The sequence below is a fragment of the Dermochelys coriacea genome, chromosome 7 (genome assembly GCF_009764565.3).
Source record: "Dermochelys coriacea isolate rDerCor1 chromosome 7, rDerCor1.pri.v4, whole genome shotgun sequence".
NCBI classification, from domain to species: Eukaryota; Metazoa; Chordata; order Testudines; family Dermochelyidae; genus Dermochelys; species Dermochelys coriacea.
In genome coordinates this window covers 95079068-95102877 of record NC_050074.1, presented here as the reverse complement: position 1 = coordinate 95102877, position 23810 = coordinate 95079068, and the positions used below count along the sequence as shown (strand labels likewise).

The window sequence follows — 23810 nt, the reverse complement described above, 5'->3', positions numbered from 1 at the left end:
AGAGGTAAATCACCGCAAGGCTGGGGACACCCAAGACAGTGGGCTCCTACTCCGAGCCGGGATCAGCTGCTAATCACAGCTGGGCTGGAGGCAGGAGAGGACAGGACTTCCTCTTCCCCTGCAAGGAGTGGCAGGGGCTGTGTCAGACCAACCCCCAGAAACCTCCTCCAGCTGCACGATGCTTAGCATCATCCCCTGCTTCCTGCCCTCATCACTCCTCAAAGCTGTGGAAGGAGGGATCACTGTATAGGGAGCTGCTCCCCCATCTGCCCAACCCCCATGCATCTGGACCTCCCATATCCGGACAACCCGACCAAACCTCACCCCGTACACCCAGACTCCCCTAGTCCTCCAAACCTGAACCCCACCCCATGGAACCTCAATCCCTGCATCTGGAGCCCCCTGAACCCAGACCCTGTCTCTGGATCCCCACCCCTGCACCCATACCACCCCCCAGAGTCCCTGCACTCAAACCTCAGCTCTGATGAGCTCCACACCCCTGCACCACCCTGAGTCCCCACATCCAGACCCCCAACTAGCTACATCCAGACCCTCACCTCACCAAGCCCCACTCCCCCAGCACCCAGACCCCTCCGCTGAGGCCCAGCCACTTTCCCCTGGAAGCCCCTGCAGGGTCCCATTGCCCTGCACCTGGAGCCCCCCACCCCCCAAATGAGCCTCTGTTCATCCAGATCCCCACCACACTTAGACCTCTCACTTAACTGCCTGCACCCAGATTGTCCCACACAGAATCCTCTCACCCCACACCTGGATCTCCCCACAATGAGCCCCTCTACACATAGGCCCTGCCTGGTTGAGCCTGCCTGCCTCTAACCTAGTGCACCTGGCATAGAGGGGCAGGGCCCCAAGATGTTTCTGGGGCAGGCCCAGGTCTTGTGCTATGTCAGGGACTCAGTGGTGAGGCTGCACCTGCCCATGTCCCTGGGATGGGGGGGCGGGGAGGCTGCAGGGTGATCTCCCACCTTTGTGCACTGCCATGCTGGAGCCTCTGCATTTAATTTATTGACAAAACTTGCAGAATTTTACAATATTGTGCACATAATTTTTAATTTTTTGGTGCATAATTTTTATTTTTTTTTGGCACAGAATGCCCTCAAAAATAACTAGAGTTAGTCTTGTGAAGGAACATAAAGCGCTCTAGGTACCCACTTTACAAACATCTAGTAGGGATAAATGACATCCTACATCTAGTACGGGTTCGTCCTTCAGGGATGCAGCTGAAATTGCTTGCCCTCTGGTGGAATGGGCCTTCGCCGCCTCCGGAAGGAAGGACCCAGGCCCACCCACTACTCTGGGTCCCAGCTCAGGGACGCTAAGAATACCACCTACATTGCCTTCTCCATCAGATATTTTCTAAGTCTCTGTTCCCAACCCCCAAGTTCAACTGGGGGGGGCAGGAAGTGAAAGGGGAGGGAAAAGAGTGGCAGATGCAGCACCTGGCAGAGATGTGAACCTTGCCTAAGCAGCAGAGGCAGTGTTGTTTGTTGCTCACAGAAGAAGGGAAAAAAAAAAAAAAAAAAAAAAAAAAAAAAGAGTGAGGGCAGGAAAACACGTTTTTTGGACTCTGGGCATAACCCCAGACCTTTTTTTTTTTGGTATGCGGGTGGAGAGGTTGAATTCCCCAGGTGTGGAAGAAATGGGGTAAAAATACTAAGTATACTATGCTACACTATATCATAAAAATTACTAAACTTCTAAAAACTAACTATGCACAATATATTTAAAGCTATGATGCGGCAGAAAGGAGCTGAGGACACCAAAGATTCGAAGTCAGACCTTGTGGCGGAAAGAAGAAAGTGGAGAGGCATCTTCCCACACCACCTTTTATGCCCTTGATTTGGAGCACAAAGAGAACTACAGTGCATGTGAGGGGCAACTGACACCGCTTGTAAAAAGATTCCAAACTCAGGTGCATGGCGCACATGCATACCCATGTGTGGAATACACATAGAGACCATCACTTGAAGAATAACATTTATTTCCATTCAGATATTGCCCAATACACAAATGCTTTACTTACATGCAAAATCCCTCCAAGCTTTGATGTATAACCTCGTGGTCGTTCTTTATCTTTAAATCTGAAAGCCACAGCATTTAGATCCTAAAAGAAAAAATTAAATCAAACTATGCATGGAAAAACCATTTTCTACTTTGTAAAAATAAAAAAGCTTACTTAATACATTTTACACTCAAGGTCAAACTAGGCATTTGGTGAAATAAAGAAAGGACTGGGCATTTGATCAAATGCCCGTCAGTTGCTTACCAATTTAAATAACCAGACGAATCAGTATTACCCTTTCTTGTACACTATCATATACAAAAAAACAGCTATCATCCAATAAGTTAAAATCCCCTGTGATTTTATATCACTAGGTGACTACTTCTTTAGATAGTAATCCAGGGATATTACATTCAAATGCTTCAAAAAGCAGCTCAGCTTGAGAAGGACAAAGGGCAGAAAGGTAGCAAGATCAAAGGCTTGTAGCTGCCACGTAAAGCTGACTAGGAAGGATCTGCTCCCAAGCCAGCTCTGGGACTTCTCTCCTTAAATCCTCCCCAATTTACACATGGGGGTTTTGCAGCTCTTAGGTCCTAAGCAATAACATTTAATAAATCCATGACCACCAGAAGAAGATTCTTGTTGCACTACTTCTCTTACAGACAATGCCTGATAAGGATTTACATCAATTTCTTACTACTAAGGGCACTTGTTAAACACTCAAAACTGGCTATAACAAATATTCCCTCCGTTCTTCTTAGAATACCTAGAGTACAACATATTGTTGACTTTTGTATATGTCTGAAACACTCTCCTCTCAGTTACACAAGTGTTGTAGTATCTATATAGCTAAGTGATATCCTTCATTACCAGAAAACCATTTTGATTTAACTTAACTTATCAATTTTTTAAATTATTCTCCCCCCCAAAAATCTGATTAGATATTCTTTTTTTGTAAGATGGTACATCTCCTGCAGCTGTTTCCAGTTAATTCTTACACAAAAAGTGTTATATTGTTTATGGAAACTGAGCCTAATACAGCTTTACAAGCCTTAAAAACATTCATGCTCTTTTCTCCTCTTTTCATATATCCAAATTGAAGGAAACTTCATAGGGAAGGGGGGAAAAAAACCAAGCCGTTGATATTTCATGAGCTCTGGCAGCTGTGGGAAAGCTATGTAGGAGAAAGTAAAATTTACACAGCAGGATCTTCAGAAAGGAGAAGCAGCATCGTGGAACTGAAGAAAAATTCTAGAGTAGGGATCAAGACCAGAGGCTGAGTGGGGACAAACTGGACAGGTTGATGGGGAGAAGTAGAAGAAGGAAGCTGCCCAATTAGCATATGTGAGCAAAGGGTTGGAATGCAACAGGAGCACTACAGACATTTCTTTATCTAAAATAGCACTTAAAACTTCCATTGGCGAAGTTTTTGAATGAAATATTCAGAGTGTTACACTGAACAAGAATAAAGAAACTAATACTTGCACTTTGCCCTTTTTTCTCCTATTCAGTCAGCCAATGGTAGAAAGAGAGAGGCAGAAGCCTTTCAAAGCCCCTGCACAAGGCATAACAAGGAACTAGGAGGGTGAGAAAAGGTTTTACTGGCGCTCTCTTTAGCCACATGAACCGGAGAAATCTCCCCTGGGAACCGTACTACAAAGAGTGTAAAGAGTCATCTCTTTGCAAACACATGGCATGAAGATGGAAGGAATAAAGATGAAAACTGTTGCATTGCTGGTCCCTCTACAACAGGATGAGGAGACACAATAGCAGGGGCTGCTGAAAGCCATGCAGTCGAAAAGCAGGGGTCTGATGTGAAGTGGCAATTGAAAGGGAAGAACTTAAAAAATGAATACACTGAAGTGGAAGTACTAGTTAGTGTAAAACAACATGTAAGATATACTTATACTTTAGTCTGTATTTTGGTACAACAGGCAATCAGTGTTTCAAATCATGATAATACAAACGGTCAATAGTATCATGATCAAGTGGCTAGTTTGACAGAACATGCATTTTGCTTGTAATGGCTAATTCACAGAGTAATTATATACACACACACACATATATTATATATATATATATATATATACATATACACACACACACACACACACACACACACACACACATATATATACATATACACACACACACACACACACACACACAAACTTCACACCTAAATAGGAAAAGAGAGAGAGCAAGAAAGAAAAAGAGAAAGGCCTTTCTCAACACTGTAACGGGAGCAAGGTAACTTATTTCTTCTGCTGTTTGAGACTGTCAACAAGGAAAGATTTTTAAGGGACCTTATGGCCATAAACAACAGAACTCCCTAAATAATTTTAGGCAGTACATGCAGCAAAATTATTCAAACAGAAAATTGATTTTTTTCAGTTGATACAGTCTCTAAATTCCTGCAGACTCTGTGAATCCAACACTGATGAAAGGAAGAAACTGCAGCTAGGGAGTAGCACAATATGGGAGGACTAAAGCTGATTACATTATATTTCCTTCCCAAAATGTAATCCCACGAGTCCTTGAAGACAGATCAATTTTTTTTTTTATTTAGTAAGTACCTGGTGAAGCAAATTAACTTTTCTGCAGTGTACATCTATCTATTATGGAGTTATAGTCTATGGCATTCTGCATCTTGTAAAACTTTGAAATCTAGAGATGCACATGACTGGATAAGACCCTTAATTAATCAATCATTCTATATCTGATATCATAATTTACATAACAGACTGGAAAGGAAATACCAACAAGCAATTACTGCTTTCCTGTATTTAGAAGTCATATAATAAAATCTATATTGACATGGGTTTAGCCAAATGAGACAAGTGCTTGAAAATGTTAACATATTTGACATTTTAACCAAAAATTCTTTTATATCTTGTCAAGTAGATAAAGATTTTCTGATTATTCTAAGTGGAAACTATTACTAGTTACCAAGTTTAACAGGATATAACTAAGGCCCTGATCCTGCAACATTTACTTGCACGAGTAACCCTTACATGAGTAGTTCCAGTGAACCAATGGAGCCACTCTTATGAGTAATGGGTTGTATTACATTTCACATCACCACTGAGAAGTGAAACTTTATTACTGAGTATTAATAAAGCACTTTCAAAATTTGCTATGTATGCGCATACAATCACACAGAACTGGAGTGCACTTTAACAATTAGTTCTGTAGAAGGCACAGGGATACAGCGATACTGCCCAGGAGGAGTCCAATGAAGTAATCTCCTGAGCTCTTGTTCAGCAAGGTAACAGAGAATACTAACCCCCTACATGCCTGCGTCAACAGAATTGTGCCAGTTGATACATGGGGAAGAAGAAGGTCCTGTCTATTCCCCACCCACTACCCAACTGTACCAGGTGTGCTGTTCCTGTTTTCCTCCCGCACCTGTAATAGAGATGGAAGAAGGCCAGGCAAGTGCATTGAGGGGGAGTGTAAAACTTCTCCCGACACCTCTACGCAGCCACAGAAGGTAGGACCACGATCTAGACTGCTCATCTGGCTCAGAAATAGCATTTTGTATTTATATTAAAAATACTAGTGTATCAAAGCATAAAGCTCCGCTTTAAATTTTTTAATAAATGTTATAGAGTCATACAAACGGCTTCTGAAGAATTGTAAAAAATTCCAATAGGGATTGGACAGCTATGGAATTTGGTTCTCTAACATCCAAATTCTATCTATAAAAACAGATTAAGAGAGAATTGCTACTATAATGTAAAACTACTATACCTTGCACTCTTGGAAAACCCATTCCTGAGGTCCTTCCGTACGTAGTTTTTGAATATACTGAAACATGTGCAAAATTATATCTTCAACGTGCACTGAAAAACAAAGATTACACACTTAAAAAGAATTCCTTGCATTCTGCATCTTGAAAAAAAATTCACCACCTAAAAATAGACTTAAAAAAAAAAAGAAGAAGTCTTCAACCTAGGTTAATTAGGACTTGATTCAACAAGGTATTTAAGTATGTGCATGGTCCCAGTGCAGAAGTCAACCTGTCTATTTACATGCTTGAAATGAGGCATGTGTTTAAGTACCTTATTGAACCAAAGCTTTATTTTTTATATAATGCTTTGAACCTGTTAATTTTTCTGTGTGTAAGCATTATTATTTCAATACAGATTTATATGGTATGAACCATCCAGCATGTACAGTAACAGTATGATATTTGGGGAGAAATTAATTTATCAAACATTTCTTTTATCAAATGGTCTTATTCAATACACTCATTTACAGTTGATTTCAGTCTCCTTGATAAACAAAATACCTGTCAACTTATTAAGAGGATCAGTGTCCAACACACTTTCACAGGGCACAGTCATGTACCAGAACAGCAGTGTATTCAGCTTGCAAGTTATTAAATATAAAATTAGACTCTTTGGATAAGAGAATAAAAGCCAGAGTGCATCTTGCTTTCTAATAGAGGAGATTGAAAAACTGTTTTTCACTTACAAAGCCCTTCCTCTGTCAGGTCCACATTAATGATGAAGAACATGAAACCTCTAGCACCTTCTTTCTGTCCTCCAACCAGAGTATTTACCCAGCCTAAGAAATTAAGAAGAAAATATATTGCAAAAAAAGTGTGTTCATTTATGCCGTTTCTCTAAATGTTCTTGGGGATAGTAATTTATATACACACACAATACGCACTCTGAAAAAACATTTGTGTCAAACAACTTATATGCGGAGTACCTATTACATAGACAAGTTAAAAGAAGGATTAAATAGACACAATATTATGGGCTGCTGAAGAGGATATGTGCATGTAAACTGTAGTCCCCTTGCCAGTTTGGGGGCTTCAGAGAAGCAGCTCACAGGAGCTACCACAGACACTAGCCCATTCAGGGAAAAGATCCAGGCAGTTTGCCCCAGCTGACGTGGAAGATGTCCAGTGATAATGGCTGCTGGCGTTACCATCAAGTCAAGAAGATAGTATGCTTCTCCCATTGTATTCACCAGGAAGAAAACCAGTACTGTCTGCATGCAAATCAACTACTGGACACTCAACAAGAGGACTATTCTGTCCAAAACATGATGTCATGAGTGGATGATTTTGGATTGTCTGGGTACAAATGGTTCTCAGTTCTGCATTTGCACTGTGTCTATTACTAGATTCCAATGGGGGAAAAGAGTTCAAGGAGAAAATTGCTTTCATTTGTCCACTAGATTCTACCAGTTTAAACACATGCCCCAAGACATCCCAGGTGCCCCAGCCACATTCCAGGGACTGATGGAGAAGGCAGGGTGAGACTGATGGCAGTCTTGGTATAGCTTGATGACTTGGCTGTATTTAAGAGCACCCAGAGAAGCATGAAATTTGGCTCATAAAAGGCCATGATCCACTAAAAGCAAGTGGGTTGAAATTATAAATAGTAGGGCTGTCGATTAATGGCAGTTAACTCATGTGATTAACTCAAAAAAATTAATCACGATTAATCGCAGTTTTAATCAAACTATTAGAATACCAATTGAAATGTATTAAATATTTTGGATGTTTTTCTACATTTTCATATATATTGTATTTTGTGTTGTAATTGAAATCCAAGTGTATATTATTTTTATTACAAATATTTGCACTGTAAAGATGATAAACTAAAGAAATAGTATTTTTCAATTCATCTCATACAAGTACTGTAGTGCAAACTCTGTCATGAAAGTGAAACTTACAAATGTAGATTTTTTTTTGGTTACATAACTGCACTCAAAAACAAAACAAATGTAAACCTTCAGAGCCTACAAGTCCACTCAGTCCTACTTCTTGTTCAGCCAACTGCTAAGACAAACAAGTTTGTTTACATTTATAGGAGCTAATACTGCATGGAAGCATGTCTTCTGGAATGGTTAGCTTAGCTGGCACATACATACCTGAGTGGACTTGCAGGCTCTAAAATTTTACATTGTTTTATTTTTGAATGCAGGGTGGTTGTTTTTTTTTAAATAAATTCCACATTTGTAAGTTCAGCTTTCATGATAAAGAGGTTGCACTACAGTACTTGTATTGAATATACTATTTCTTTTGTTGTTGTTCTTACAGTGCAAATACTTGTAATCAAAAATAAAGTGAGCACTGTACGCTTTGCATTCTGTTTTGTAATTGAAATCAATATATTTGAAAATGTAGAAAATGTCCAAAAATATTTTAAAATGGTATCCTATTATTGTTTAACTGTGCAATTAATCGCATGATTAATTTTTTTAATCACTGACAGCCCTAATAGATAGATAAGTGCCAATTTTACCAACTCATGGTGAAGTACATGGGACACATTGTATTGGACAAAGGATTTGCAACAGCTACAGCAAATATGGAAGCCCTTACCATATGGCCTCAGCAAAAGGACCTGAAGGGTCTGCAAATATTCCCAGGGTTCTTTGGGTACTACAGGAGATTTCTGAAGAGCTACTCCATTGTGGTAAAGCCACTTAGTTGTATGACGTAGGGTTACCCACCCACTCAAAGAAAAGGGAAGACTATCAAGAAATCTGTCAGGGTGCATTACTGTGCGTCTGAACCCTTTGGTGATCAGTGGGATGCATACTAAACAAGCCTTTAAAAGAGAGCATCTACTGACTAATGCACCAGTATTAGCCTATGCTGATAGCACTATAAGCCTTACATCCTACATACAAATGCCAGTCTAAGTGGGCATGAAGCTGTGCTTTACCAGGAGCATCCAGAAGGGTAACATTGCATAGCCATTTGCTAGCCAAAGACCGTTGGACTCTAAGCAATGGTATCCTGCTCACAAGTTGGAGATCCTTATGCTCAAGTGAGCAATGGTAGAAAAGTTTCAAGACTAGTTCTACGGGGTGAAATTTCAAGTCAAAATAGATAACCCGCTGACCTACGCACTCTACCACAAAACTGGGTACAACAGGATAAAGTTGCGTGTCTGAGTTAACAATATATGACTTAAGCCTGAAGTACTTTTTTGGGAGTATAAACATTGGTGCGGACACTCTGTCATGTAGACCACAAGAGAACATAGACCGGTAACAGAACTGCCTGAGAAAGGTGACTGGACTGAGGCATGACTGAGTGTCTAGTTGTTGTATAGACATATCCAAGAGGACAGACCCTCATTACTATTACTAGTGTAGGAGGAATAGAGCTAGTCTGTATGGACTCTCTCTCTCTCTCTCTCTCTTTGGAAAAACAGACTAGGAATATTGGGAATACTTTGGTCATCACTGACTACTTTACAAGGTATGCACAAGCTTACCCCACAAAGGATCAACTTGCATCCACTGTTGCCAATGTATTGTGCATTATGGGTTACCTACCACAATCCACACAGACCAAAGATGAACTTTTGAAAGTTACCTCAGCAAGAGCTGCTACCTGTCGTAAAGATAAAAAAAAAAAACCCACCCCAAAACCAGGAACTACCCCTTATCACCCATAGGGAGACCTTCAGAAGAGGTTCAACAGCATGCTGTTAAAACATGTTGGGTACACAGGACTCTCAACAGAAACACAATCAGAGTCAACGTGTCTCATCTTGTATATACCTACAATTATACGCATAAAGACGACACTGGACACTCAGCTTATTGACCAAACATTAGAAGCTATCTACCTGTAAAACTCTGTTTTGGCATTTCTGCTAGTGGACTTCTACTCTGAGTAGTAAAGTAATGTCAGGATACATGGACTTCAGTGTAGAGGCCTAAAAGAGTGTCCTTTTATCACTGCTAACAAAACATCCTTCAATCCTAGATCTGTCCTCTGAGCACCTGAATGTTGGATTTAGTCACTTGTGGTAAGGAAGCAATGTACAGGCTGGTGAAGTAAACATATGCAAGAGGAATAGCTTCTGGTTGTATCCCCAACTGGCCAATGTTATGCCCTGTGTTAGCAGGTGTGGGGTATCCCCTAAAGATTATTATCTGGCCCATGGCCCTCACTTCAGATGGAGACACATCAGTTCAGTATACTACCTTCAGCAGACTACCCGTCTAAAAGAACAACTTCAAGAGAATACCACCAGGCCACTTCTGCTGCATAACAGAACAATCATAGTAACAAAGGACTCTATGACCCCCAGGCCAGAGACCAAGAATTGCATACAAAAAACAGAGTCCTCACCAGGAATCTGCACATTTCTGGGACACACATAACTGCAGAAAGGTGGAAGGCTGAGCCATACGTAGTCAAAGAGAAAATGCCTGGCCTGCCAGTCTATCAACTCAAGCTATAGAAAGGAATGGGTCCCTCTAATATCCTGCACAGAAGTCATATCCCAACAATAGGACACTTGGTGAAGATACCAGTCAGGACCTAGTCACATTCATCTATTGCCACACAACAGATAAAAGATCAACAATGCCCTCATATCATCACTCCTTGCAACCTCCATCTTTTCCTGAGAGGTCAACAGAAGACCAGTAGTCACCCTATGCTGTTGCTCCTTCTGATTAAGGAAAGGAAGACATTGGCCACACAAACCTGCAATTTACTTTGTTGCTCTTAGACAGGTTAATTACCCATTCATTTGGCATTCTTGATTCTTTTGCCTGTTCCCTTCCCCTCCTTTTAATTTATCCCTATCTTTTCCAGGAACAGAATATTATTTATCTTTATTTATTTGTCCTTGAGTCCCTGCTACTATAAACTGTAATATCCTAGATAGAGGCCATAGGGGTGATTAGTAAATGCACCTGGCCACTAGGTGGAGACATTGCACACAATGAACCAAGGACCCCATTGGTCCTAAGATGGGTCACAGAGCCCCTTGAAGAGAAGGAATAAGAGGCTATACACCACCCTTGAAGATCAAGGGTACCCCAGAAGAGGAACCATTAATGTACAGAAAAAAAAATACTCCTTCTGAGAAAGCAACACATATAATTACCATTAGGGAAATATGAATGTCTATATTTCTTTGCATTTGTTTTGGGCATTAACTCATTCTGGCAGTAATGGATCTCTCAGTGGTATACATTGTATGCATGGATGGTATTCAGTAAAATGATTTTGCCGTTAATAATCTGGCTAAACTTCAATAAAAATATGTACAGAAAGTTACCAATCACAGTAAAATGAACAACAGAGGCCAAAGACATACCTTTTTGGTCACTGAGCAGTGTTGCCCTTAGCCCCAACATCAGTGACACATTTAAGCTTTCAATTCTCAGAGGTCAACCTGAAGTGAAATATTGCTTCAAGGCTTCATGGCATATTTAATGCACTACTTTTAACAGTTCACTTACCTTTAGCTTTGAGTTCTGATAAAAGACTTCCTGGACCTTCATGCCCAATGAGATGACCAAGGTAATGACCAGGGTTTGATCTATAGTATTTCTGAAGGTCCGGTATTGGAAATGTGACATAAAGATTTCTAATGTCCTTAATAGGTACCACTTTGTAAAGTTGCTAGAAGTAAAAATAAAACATTCCATTGATTCTAGTATTTCACCTTTTCAGGAGCATACCCTCCCACACACACACACACACACACACACACCCCCCATACCATACAAAACACACACAAAAAACAACCACAAACAACCCCATTTACTTAGAGTTAATTGTGTTGATAAGAAATGCACATAAGTAACCTTGTTAAAAATTCAGGAAACAACAAATATACCCAACATTCACAATCATAGTAATCTCAGCTCACAAGCTTTAGCACCCAAACACACACACTTGGAATCCTCATTTCTCAATTTCTCTCAATCACATTGAAATGCACAGTTTTAACTATGACCTTAGCTAGATTAAGCTGTATTGTCTATAGACACCTGTAGTAGTAGTAGTAGTAGTAGTAGTAGTAGTAGTAGTAGTAAAGTATAAGATGGTGTTATTTCTAAATGGAAAAAGTAGGAGAACAGAGTTACAGTCTGTACCCTTCAGTGAATGTATACCAGAAAGTCTCAACTTACCTGAAGATGTTCTTCTTGGAAAGGATGTTCAGGAAATTCTGGTAATGGGACATTTTTGTTCTCCACTTCTGAAAACAGCTTCACTACCAAACTGGTCAGCTCATCCAAGGATTCTAAAAAGAGAATCATTAGAAATAGCACAATCATTGTCAGAGGATTACAGCAATCTGGGACTTACATATTTCTTTTAGAAAAATAATAATTATAAGGTTGGACTTAATGGTTCCCCCATCACCAACAAGTGAACTATGATTATTTGGAGAGAGGGAATATATTCTGAGATTTATTTTTATTACTTATAGATAAGGTTTTGTGCTTTATAAACCTAAAGGAAACAAGAAAGAGCACCTTAAAAAACAAACAAACACACCTACACCCACACACCAACAGTTTGCAGGTCAAATTAAGGTTGCGGAAAAACAAACAAAGATGTTCACAGTTCTCTAATCAAACATATAATGTTACAAACCACATGTGCTGCCATACTAAAGCAGGATAGCAATAGTTAGACACGTGAGGCCTGATCCAGCAGTCCATGCTTGCACAAAACTCCCATTAAGTAATAAATAATAATAATACCACCTAGCTCTTATATAGAGCTTTTCATCAGAAAATTTTAAAGTGCTTTGAATGGAGGTAATCACCATTTTAGAGATGGGGAAACTGAGGCACAGGAAGGTGAGGTGACTTGCCCCAGGTCATCCAGCAGAACAGTGGAGGGGAGTAATAGAACACAGGCAGTTCACGGGCCTACGGTTATAATTCCACAAGCATAGTTTGTCAATTAATTTCATATTAAAAAGATAGAAAAAGGCGAGGTACCACTGAAGTTGATGATAAAAAAAAGCAGATGATAGAAAAAAGACGACTAAGTGGGGGGATATGACAGAGGTCTATAAAATCATGACTGGTGTGGAGAAAGTAAATAAGGAAGTGTTATTCACTCCTTCTCAGACCACAAGAACTAGGGGTCACCAAATGAAATTAATAGGCAGCAGGTTTAAAAATCAAACAAAAGGAAGTATTTCTTCATACAACGCATAGTCAACCTGTGGAACTGTTTGCCAGAGGATGTTGTAAAGACCAAGACTATAACAGGGTTCAAAAAAGAACTAGGTAAGTTCAGGGAGGATGGGTTCAACACTGGCTATTAGCCAGAATGGAAATCATGTTCTGAAGTGTTCCTTGCCTCTGTTTGCCAGAAGCTGGGAATGGGCAATAGGGGATGGAACATTGATGATTACTTGTTCTGTTCATTCCCTCTGAAGCATCTGGCATTGGCCACTGTCAGAAGACAGGATACTGGGCTAGATGGACAATTGGTCTGACCCAATATGGCCGTTCTTATGATAGCATATACGCTTTGTAGCCCTGATTTAGGAATGTACTTAAACATGCAAGTAGTCCCATTTAAGTTAGTGGGACTACTCATATGTTTAAGATAAGGAAGGTACTCAAGCACATGCATTAACTGGGATGTACAAGTCCACATATGGTATGTTTATGTTCCATACAATGTTCAATGTTATTGCCGTAGCAATTTATTTTTTCTCAAAAGCAGTATTTTCTAAAAGTAGACAGTTCATCCTATTGTTACCAAAGGATGTGAGGTGTTCTTATTTAAGCATGAGTATTTCCACATGATGTTACTTTAGAGGCAGACAATTTAATTAATAATAAAAATCAAAGTACTTTCCATGATTTTAAAAATTAATAATTTATTTCACATATTTTGTCTGATCATGTATTGACCCCCCGTTATATTATTATAGTCTGGCTCATGAGTACTGGTCTGCTAGCATATTTAAAAGTTTTTCAACACATTGTTATTAAGCTTCTTAAAACCCTCACAAAAAATATGGTCCTGATTCTAGGAGGTGTTGAACATCTGCAACATTAAACTGACTTAATTTAGAATCTTGAGTGCGCAGCACCTCTGAAATAAAGTCTTCTAAATCTAATCTAGAAATTTCTATAAAAAACAAATATCCAGATTAAATTTGGGCCCTTCAGGTCATTGTGGAATTACACAAACATGCATCAGAGAAAAATCACAAATTATGCAAAGTATTTTCAGACTAGATCTGCTAAACTGATTGTGGTAAATTTCTAAAAATATATTCATATAAATTTTAAAAACCTCTGTTATCTGAGGCACAAGTACTCCTTTATCATGTAGCATTCCATAGCAAGTTTTAGGATTGGAAAAAAAAAAAAAATCAAAAAAATTCTGCAAATATGTACACATGCTGAATGTGCGGGCAATGAATATCCTCACTGACTTCAAATCAGACTGTTCACAGTGCATAAAATTAAGAACATCTTTACGGGATTGGGACCCTAGCCTCCTTTGTTTAAAAGCCTGGAGAAGAGTCTTAGCTGATTTAAGTAGGTCTTATTTTCTTCCATAAGAATTCAAATAATAAATGTAAAAATCACACTCAGCTAAGGAAACTACCATTAAATGTTTGGCACTCACCTCGTCCTAGGACACAAATAGCCATTAAATTTGATGAATAATAAGTGGAATGGAACTTCAACAGCTCCTGTCTTACATCTATTCCTTCTTTAGTTGGTCTAGTTTCCAAAGTGAATTTGTTCCCTGCAATACAAAAGAAAAATCATGAAGATACTTATTGCTGGACATACATATACGTTATATGAATTTAAAAACTGAAAAAACCCTGTCTTCTAGGTATATGTACAAAGATTTTTTTTTTTTTAAATAAAAAGTACATACCAAAAACATCAGATTGGACAAATATCAACTAATCTCCTCAGGACCAATCAACTCTGCCATCCTCAACCCATTCCTTTCCTAAAACGCTGGGAAAACAGATCTGTAAGCTTTACTGCAAACTTGTCAGACTCTTTCAGATAAAGGAAAATTCCCATTTAAGTAGTCACGGCTATTGATTTTTGAAGGTGTCACATTAATACACCGATGGCAACTTTTACTGTAAGAAAGTATTTAGGTTTGTAGTTAAAGCAACAGTCTTTTCTGGTGCAAGAGTAATGAGGTGACACTAGAAAAAAAGTCAGAATTTGTGAAAAACAAGATGATCAGAGTTGAATTCTAGTCCATTCCATTTCACTTGGAAATCTTTTGTTGTGTTCACATGGATGTAAAAGTAACATACTAGAACTCTGATAGGTTACCAACTCTAAGACTAATTTTACATTACAGCCAAACAACAAAGAAACCAGAAAAAAGGAGCACTCAATAATAAGGTAGGAGGATAGAAGCAAGACAATAGCGTGGAGGGAGATAATAACACAGGATATGCAACAGCAAGAAGTATAAACATGCTATTAAACAAATCTCCAACACAGGTAGCAATTAACATACATCATCAAGGCAATAAGTAAACACCAGGCATAGTATAAGCTTGTACCAGAGGTTGCAGGTACATTTAGTTTCAGGTCTTCAACCAACCAAAAACCACAGGTATCCAGCATACAAAGTCTTCATGAAATGATTTATTACTTTTATTTAAAAAGATATTTGAAATTGAAGTAAAAAGACACACAAATATAGTTCTTTAAAGTTATTTGTTTTTAAAATGTTTGGCTGTTTTTTTCCCCGGTCTTCCTCTACCTCTGCTAAGCAGACCACAGATGTCAGGAACTTATCGGACTTTATAGAGCTCAGCCTGAAGCCAGAATGTAAAAGAACATGTTCCAAAGACTCACCTAAATGCTTAAGTCTATCATTTCCATTCCCACAGAAATAGGCAATGGATTGGCAAAATACAGGGCAAAGTATATGCAAACTGTCCTCTAAAATATTTGATTACAGAATTGGGATGTAAAATAGTACTATAGATATTGAGAATTATCATCATAGTATTATTAGTACTACTGAATTTGAATACATTTCAGGCACTCTGTCTAGAAAAGACCTGTAATCCTGACCAGCCACAAATCCCCACAGCTATCTATGGATATGACAGTTGCATAAAGAGGAAATATTTAAACAGGAACTTTTCTAACCTGCAGAAAATGTTTTCTGAAACTTTCTGGACACCTCCTGGGATTGGCACAGGGATTTAAAATGATTCCCCGCCCCCCATCAGCACAGAACTGATTCATAAGCACAAAACCCTGGCTCGCTGAGATTACAGAAACTGGTTTTTCCTGATTAGTAATTAATCCACAGACACTGGATTTTCTCCCATGGATCATCAGATAGGTAACTTGCAACACTTTCCTTAGATTTTTCTCTGTACATTTTTAAAATGGATTTCCCACTTCAGAGAGTTCCTCCTTATTAGGAGAAAGTCAACATGTCCTCATCCAAATAATCTTACCACTTTAGGATGCTAGAGCTGATTAGTCAGACACTGCACCTATTAATCAGCCTGAGAACCCTTCTGAAAGCCTTACATCCAAATGTTAAATATTAATTGAGAATCCAAGGACATCATCATCAATTGTAATAATGGTCTCTTTTGCTCTCTAGGGGTCACCTCAGGCAACCCCACACTTGTAGTCCCACTATCCTCAAGACATCAGATTTCTGTGGCCATGAAGGGGTTGATAAAGCCCTGAAAAAGCACCTGATAGCCAAGAATTAAACAACTTAAATCTCTATTGTACTACCACAATTTGCTAACTAGTGTGCTTATTCATTTGAAAATTATCAAAAAAAAAAAAAAAAAAAAAAACTCTTTAGTAAAAAGTGTAGAAAAGTAACTTCTGTGAAGTGAACCTAATCAAGGCTCTGTCCATTTTAAAGCTTTTCTGTTTTACATATATGGAAACAGATAAATGGTATCTAAACTCAAATATGTTTTTATAAATATTAATTTGAATTTTTCTTCAGCTGTTAAAGGGCACCTAAAGAGCAACAAACCCTGTAAAAGCCATTTAGCCACCTATTTAACCAAGCCCTCACTTTTCTTAGCCATCTATCGCTGTTGCCCACTGTGATTTATGCTCTAGATTTTGTCTTGATGTACACTTCCATTAATTGTACCACGGCTTTGCTGAGCTTTCCTCATTTACTTAACCTGCTCAGTTTGTCCTCCCAATACAACAGTTTTTAGCAAAATGCTATTTGTCTGCTGGCAATTTAAATACTCTTCATCCACTTTCTCTCTCTCACAATGATTTACAGTCCCAACTTCTGAGACTCACTTCCAATCATTACAAAAGAATTGTATACTGCTGAAAATCATTATAAAGGCTGTGTCATCACCAAACTCCTAGTCTTGTCTCAGTTTGTTCCATTTGTTTTGTCCAGCTCTTTTTTTAAAATCTATTGTGTGGAAAATGTAATGAATCACCACAAACAAACATGTATGGAGGAAAAAAGAAAATTGCTTTTAGTCCTATCTTCATCAATTTTACATAAACAGTCTCAGCAGGCATTTTATCCAGAACTTTAACTGGGCATTTTTGTGTCCGGGGCAAGCAAGCGTATTTGAACCCTCTACCGTTTTTTTCCATCTTTTTCGCACCATTCTTCCAGCCCAGTGGCTGCCACACTTGCCCCACCCTGGTTACAGCCCTGATCTTAGGTCAACTCTAATAGATGGGCAAGTCTATTCTAACAAACCTGTTCCAAATTTACTGAAGGGATGATTGGGATTTCCAGTAGCTTTCTCCAACTGAAACAATCGCCAGGCATCATTCATTAAATTCTTTTCATGCTCTGAATCAACAGCATTCACCTCCCTTTCCTTGCAGCTCTCATCAAACAGAGGGCATAGGAAAAATTGGGCAAACCTAAAAGAAAAATTTTACAAAAAATTTACACAACTAAAATGTAAACGTTTTCCAAGTCAGGATTATTGCGCGCACACACACACACACACACACACACACACACACAAAACAAACAAAAAACACATCAACAAAAACCAACCCTCAAGCTACAAAGTCTAAAAACTCATGTAATATTTTAATTTATTGTTAATTAACAGTCTAAGACTAGAACTTCAGAACTCCTGAAACAAGTCCTGACTTTCCCAGAGACTCGCTGTGTGGTTCTAGTTAAATCACTTAATCATCTTCTTCTTAATTTCTCCATCTGTAAAATATCAATAATGACTTACTTACCATAGAAGAGGAATGTTGTGAAAATCCAACACTCTTGTTAATATAGTGCAGTGCATCCATGGAGAATGTAATATTGTATTATTGTAATTATTGTAATATTGTATTGTATTGTATATCAAATGGATATTTTTTAATATTTATCAAAAGTTATATAAATGGTACATAGAGACTTATACAAACTTAAGTAAAACCAAACAAAACATAAACCTTGATCTGTAAAAAATGCCATAAATACTATCACATCACTCACTATAAATGCATTTCCTATAACTGATGCAACTCAGCCCATAAAATAATTTCAATCTTTCATTTTATCATTCATTTAATAACCAAGATGTTCATACCATGCAACTTTTGTCATTTCTATCTAAAAATCTAACTATTCACCACCATGTGATCTTTATTATTATAGCCCTCGAGGCCCCAACAGAGATCAGAGCCTCATTGTATTAGGCATCGTTCAAAACACATAATAAATAAGGCTCTGTTTGTGTCACGGAAGTCACCCTTCCGCGACTTTCCATGACCTCCGTGACTTCTGCAGCAGCTAGTGTGCCTGGCCTGGGGGCCGCCTGCATAACTCAGGCAGCCCCTGGGCCAGTTGCACTAACAGCTGCTGGGGCAGTCTCGGGTCCCCCCTACCCTCCAGCAGCAAGAGTTTTTTTTGTGGTTTTTTTTTTGTGGGGGGGGGGGGGCGCAAGAGGGGGGAATTCAGGACTGGGAGTTGGGGTGTGGGACAGTGCTTACCTGGTGGGGGAAGCTCCCCGGAAGGGCGACAGCAACTCCCCCTCCTGCAACTCCTAGCTCCACATGCCGCTTCCGCAGCTGCTATTGGCTGCGGTTCCCAGCCAATGGGAGCTGCAGAACCGGGGCTTGGGGTAGAGCGGAGGCAGCACATGGAGCTACGAGCTGGGGTCCCTGCTTTCCAGGAGCTGGGTAGGGAACCTGTCCCAGCCCCACCAACCTCCCCACCCCCAGCAGCCGGGCTGCACTCCCGAGCCCTCTGCCCCAAGTTTTAGTCAGGGGTATTTAGTAAAAAAGTCATGGACAGCTCACAGGCCGTGCATTTTTGTTTACTGCCCATGACTGGTCCATCACTTTTACTAAAAATACCCATGACTAAAACGTAGCCTCAAGAATAAGAGTCCCTGCCCCCAAAAGCTTACAGTCTAAACAGACAAAAAGGTAGAAGAAAGGAAAATTGAGGCAAAGAAGGCCTGACTCAAAACCTGTTAAAGGTAATGGAAAGACTCCCACTGAATTCAATGGTTTCAGAGTAGCAGCCGTGTTAGTCTGTATTCGCAAAAAGAAAAGGAGTACTTGTGGCACCTTAGAGACTAACAAATTTATTTGAGCATAAGCTTTCGTGAGCTACAGCTCACTTCATCGGATGCATTTGCATTCAATAGAATTCAATAGAGCTTTGGATCACATCTTAAAATGATTTGCCCAAGATCACATGGAAAATCCATGTCTTAAACAGTCAGTGCTACCAACCCCACCTATAATAATACAAGATGTAATGCTGTCAGCAAGAGTTCAACATATAATTATGGTTTCGTTTCAGAGATTACAAAATGTCAACCAAAAAAAACCCCTCAGAAAACTAGAAGTAACAAATCTGTTTACCTGTCCAGTGCACCTTCTAGATGTTCATGTGACACATCAAAGTAATAATTGGTGTGTTCTCCACTGGTGAAAGCATTTGAACTTCCTGCATGCTCACTAAGAAACTGACTATACTCATTCTCTTTTGGGTACTTCTTGGTTCCCAAGAACAGCATATGTTCACAAAAATGGCTAAGCCCAGCAATGTTTGGGGGGTCTGATAATGAACCTGTGGAGAAAAATACACATTAAAGAAGTCATATTAGAACAGGTATAGTTTTTTAAAAAGCATTTATATTATACTAGCGTGCAATCAATTATGTGAATTCTGTAGTTATGAAACTCCACTTAACTCCAGCCCCACAGCCATAGGAAAACAAACCCAATGTTCAAAACAAGTATTTCAAAATGAGCAACTTGGTCATCTTGAGAGGGCTCAAACTTGGTTTCTTCCTTCTGGGCCAGGCTAGGATCACTGTACACCTGTGATTCCTAAACTGAAGCCCATGGACCATTTTTAGTCTGTAGAGAACTGACTGATCATATGGTTCTGGTTTCTCCTCTTTGTTTCCAGCAGCTACACTGCATTAAAAGGCAGCTAATGATACACTAAATCAGGGGTGGCCAACCTGAGCCTGAGAAGAGGCCAGAATTTACCAGAGTACATTACCAAAGAGCCTCAGAAATAGGTCAGCAGTCCCACATCAGCTCCCGCACTTTGTTCCCAGCGCCTCCCGCCCACTGACAGCCCCGCCAATCAACATCTCCCTCTCCTTCCCCGCACCTCCCAATCAGCTGTTTCATGGCATGCAGGAGGCTCTAGGGTGGAGAAGCAAGGGCATGGCAAGCTGAGGGAAGGGGGCGGGAAGGGGTGGAGTGGGGGCAGGGCCTGAAGCAAAAAGCCAGTGGTTGAGCAGTGGGCACCCCCTGGCACACTGAAAAGTTGGTGCCTGTAGCTCCAGCTCCGGAGTTGGTGCCTATACAGGAGCCGTATATGGCTCCGGAGCCACAGGTTAGCCACCCCTACACTTAATGCTTTGCTGATATTACATTTCTATGCAAGCCATTGCTGCGATTTCCACAAGGTTGCTATGCAATTGTGAATAGAAGGGAGAGGCGTCACTTCAAAAAGAGAGGGGAGGTAGTCCATGAGAAAAAAAAATTATATATATATGTCTATTAAGATATGATGCACACTATAAAAAAATAATAACCTCTGCTATAAACTGAAATTCATAGTATAAGATTTCAACATTGGCGAGGCTAGCTAGCTATTCTCTGAAGTGTGTAGATATGAAAAAGTCTAGACACTAAATTTGTAACACACATCTTTCCTGAAAGCTATATCTGAATAGAGAAATATCTTAGACTTCTCAGATCTAGGAAAAGATTGCTTTTCTGTTACTGTCAGAGTCAGAAGCAGATTAATTGCCTTTGTTTTTCCACCCCAGGCACTTTATGTCCATACTCTAAGGGCTTTTCTACATGGGAACACGCTCAGAAAAGTTATGATGAATTAACTAAAGGTGTAAAGTTAAATGTGCATAAATTTAAGACTATTTAAAACCGTGTGTGGATGCTCTCATTCAGAAGAAAAAGTGATTTAATTATCTGTATTCCTCCAGATTAAGATAGAGTGAACTAAAGCCACTTTACTTCTGGATGGGAACATCCACATGATGGTTAAAGGAACTTTAATTTGTGCAAGTTAACTTCACACTTTCAGTTAATTCACCTTAATTCTCCTGAGTGTTCCAGTGTAGACAAAGATTAAGGTTTTCCTCTTGGATGCTGTTTTTCTTGCCCATCATCATTACAATAAACATGCATAAAACAAAAATCTAGAATGGTAGATAAAGCAAGACAGAATGATTTCTCCATCCCCCTCCCCCCCCCCTTTTTTTTTTTTTTTAAAATGGCTCCCTCAGAATGTATAATCATATGGTTAAAATTACAAGTCTGATTACTGACTGAGCATGTTTTACATCAGGAAAATTTAACTGGATCTAATAATTTCTAACAGGATATATGGAGAAATAAAACTGGAACTCCCAGTAATAGAAGGCTGTGCAACCTGCTGAAAACAACTTCTGTAAATGCTACCATATTTTGTGCTATGTACCATTGGTTTATTTGCAACTAAAACACTGAAATTAGTGGCAAACTGAAAGTAGGTCGGATTCCTTCTCCTCACAGAAACGTACTGCAGTAATTATTTGCAATGCAAAGCCAGTGGAACAGAATACAAAATAAATTCATTAAATACCTATGTGTACATCAAGTGCTGCTGAAGACTTATCTGTGGTGGGGTCGCAGATGAGCATTGCTTTGATGCCATTTTCCAGTTCTAATCCACGATATTCTCGCTTATCTTCAGGTGATTTGATAATTTCCTTTGCTATTCTCTTAATAGCTGGATTGCTCATTTTGTTATGGGTATTCTTCTGAAGCCTAAAAGAAAATAGTAGAAATTAAAATTCTTAATTTATATTTAGCTAACTATCTCAGAGGATAAATTGTGAGGAAAACTTAATTCCCTGTGCAGAACCTTTAAAACCTATCCTATATGCCGAATTATTGTCCAGATTCAGAGAGATGTTGAATATCTGCAACTCCCATTAAAATCAGGAGACTTCATATGGGACTGGATCACATCTACTGTAACTTCCACTCTCAGTAATTAAAAAATTAATATCTTACCAAAGATACACGTCAGCCACCCTATTCAACTATAATAAAAAAAATTAAAGGCTACAATACAATCTTGCCAAATCCATCTTCAACCTAATTTTAAATATCTTTGTATTTATATTGAAATTTTTACAAAAATCTATACTTAAAAATCAAAAGAAAAAACATGAAGTAATAATAGGTATGTTTACTATCATGAAGGAGATTACTATGCTGTCATAGACTGCCTTTCATCCTAGGATCTCAAAGCACTTTTCCAAAACTCAATTTTATAGATGGGAAAACACAGCCAGGGAAGGGTTAAATAATTTGCCCAAGGTTTCACAGTAAATCACTGGCAAACTGAAGAACAAATCCAACCTTTCCCGTTCCCCAGGTTCCTGTTCTAATTCAACTGCCTCAATTCTTAAAAACTGCTTTTAGAGTTTACTAGTTCTAGAGATACAGTAAGCAAGTCTCTTGGCATGGCAGCAATATTTTGAAATGTTCAACACCAAGTTAGATTTTGGAATATTCTCGTTGTTTTAAATTTTAGATAACCTGCCAAAATAAAGAGATGAGACATCCCAATCATGAATCTTGATTTTTAAAAAGTGTTCAATTTTATTTGAAAACTACATACTTTTTAAATAAAGCAATCAGAGAAATGGGAAATGAGAGAGTAACGTTTGAAGCCAGCACAGTGCAGTCGGGTACTAAATTTCCACATGTAACTCTGCCAATGAATCTTAATGCTGCTTTGCAAGATTAATGTTTCAGTGAAGGGCTTGTTTGTAAGAGGAAATGTCAAACAAACAACATTTTTGTCTGTGGAACAACATATTGTTAAGTGACCAGAGACTGGTTAATAGCTAGCGAACTAAACTCGCTTGGGAGCTAAACCAGATTTGAGCCTAAGCCTCCAGATATGATGAGCTTGTGTAATAAATCTTTGTTTAATGATAAAAACTGCTGTAAGTACAGTTCCATCAGAAGCACAATATATGCAATTTAAATGGTTTGACAGTATTGCTGCTCCTGTCTTCAACTCACATTGGGCATCACTAAAACAAAAGCCAAATTCATTTATTTTCAGAAGCTTTAACACTGTATACTATAAGGCACTAAAATGACTCTACTTAATATATTTTATATATAGAATATTATTATGTAACTCCCCACACATTTACTGTGCCATGTCTTCAATCATGACATTTATTAGGTGAAATACCATTCGGCTTATAAAAGCATATAATATTTTAACTAGCTCTCTTGTGATCTGTGCTTACCAACTGATTTTTTTAGAATGTTAAAAGACTTCAGAAGTGAAGTTCTGGAGGTGAAAATTAGAGTGCTTATTTAAATAAAATACTGCTAAATGGCGGACAACTTAAAAGTTCCCCTTTCTACAGCCATATTGGTATGGAAAAGGAAAAAAGTGGTATAGGTCATCATTCATCTAGATTACCACCCTTTGACAAAACAGTGATGGCCACCTTGGGACCATCTACGTATGTAATTTACACCACAGGTG

At 39.0% G+C, this 23810-nt stretch overlaps 1 protein-coding gene across 6 annotated transcripts in view; it reads right to left on the bottom strand.

The window, feature by feature from the left end:
• The window catches only part of IDE (insulin degrading enzyme), a 98013-nt gene that overhangs the window by 57216 nt on the left and 16987 nt on the right, over positions 1-23810 (bottom strand). For 5 of the 6 annotated variants that reach the window (XM_043519584.1, XM_038408834.2, XM_043519585.1 and 2 more), the window contains exons 2-10: positions 21873-22057; positions 19628-19835; positions 17496-17665; positions 14415-14537; positions 11936-12048; positions 11261-11423; positions 6500-6592; positions 5774-5865; positions 2042-2122 (exon numbers count right to left, since the gene is read on the bottom strand). In XM_043519584.1, coding sequence (XP_043375519.1) covers positions 2042-2122; positions 5774-5865; positions 6500-6592; positions 11261-11423; positions 11936-12048; positions 14415-14537; positions 17496-17665; positions 19628-19835; positions 21873-22032 — 1203 coding nt within the window. In that variant the 5' untranslated portion in view covers positions 22033-22057. Of the gene's footprint in view, positions 1-2041; positions 2123-5773; positions 5866-6499; positions 6593-11260; positions 11424-11935; positions 12049-14414; positions 14538-17495; positions 17666-19627; positions 19836-21872; positions 22058-23810 lie in introns of those variants that run through there. The other variant, XM_043519586.1, reaches the window with a different exon arrangement.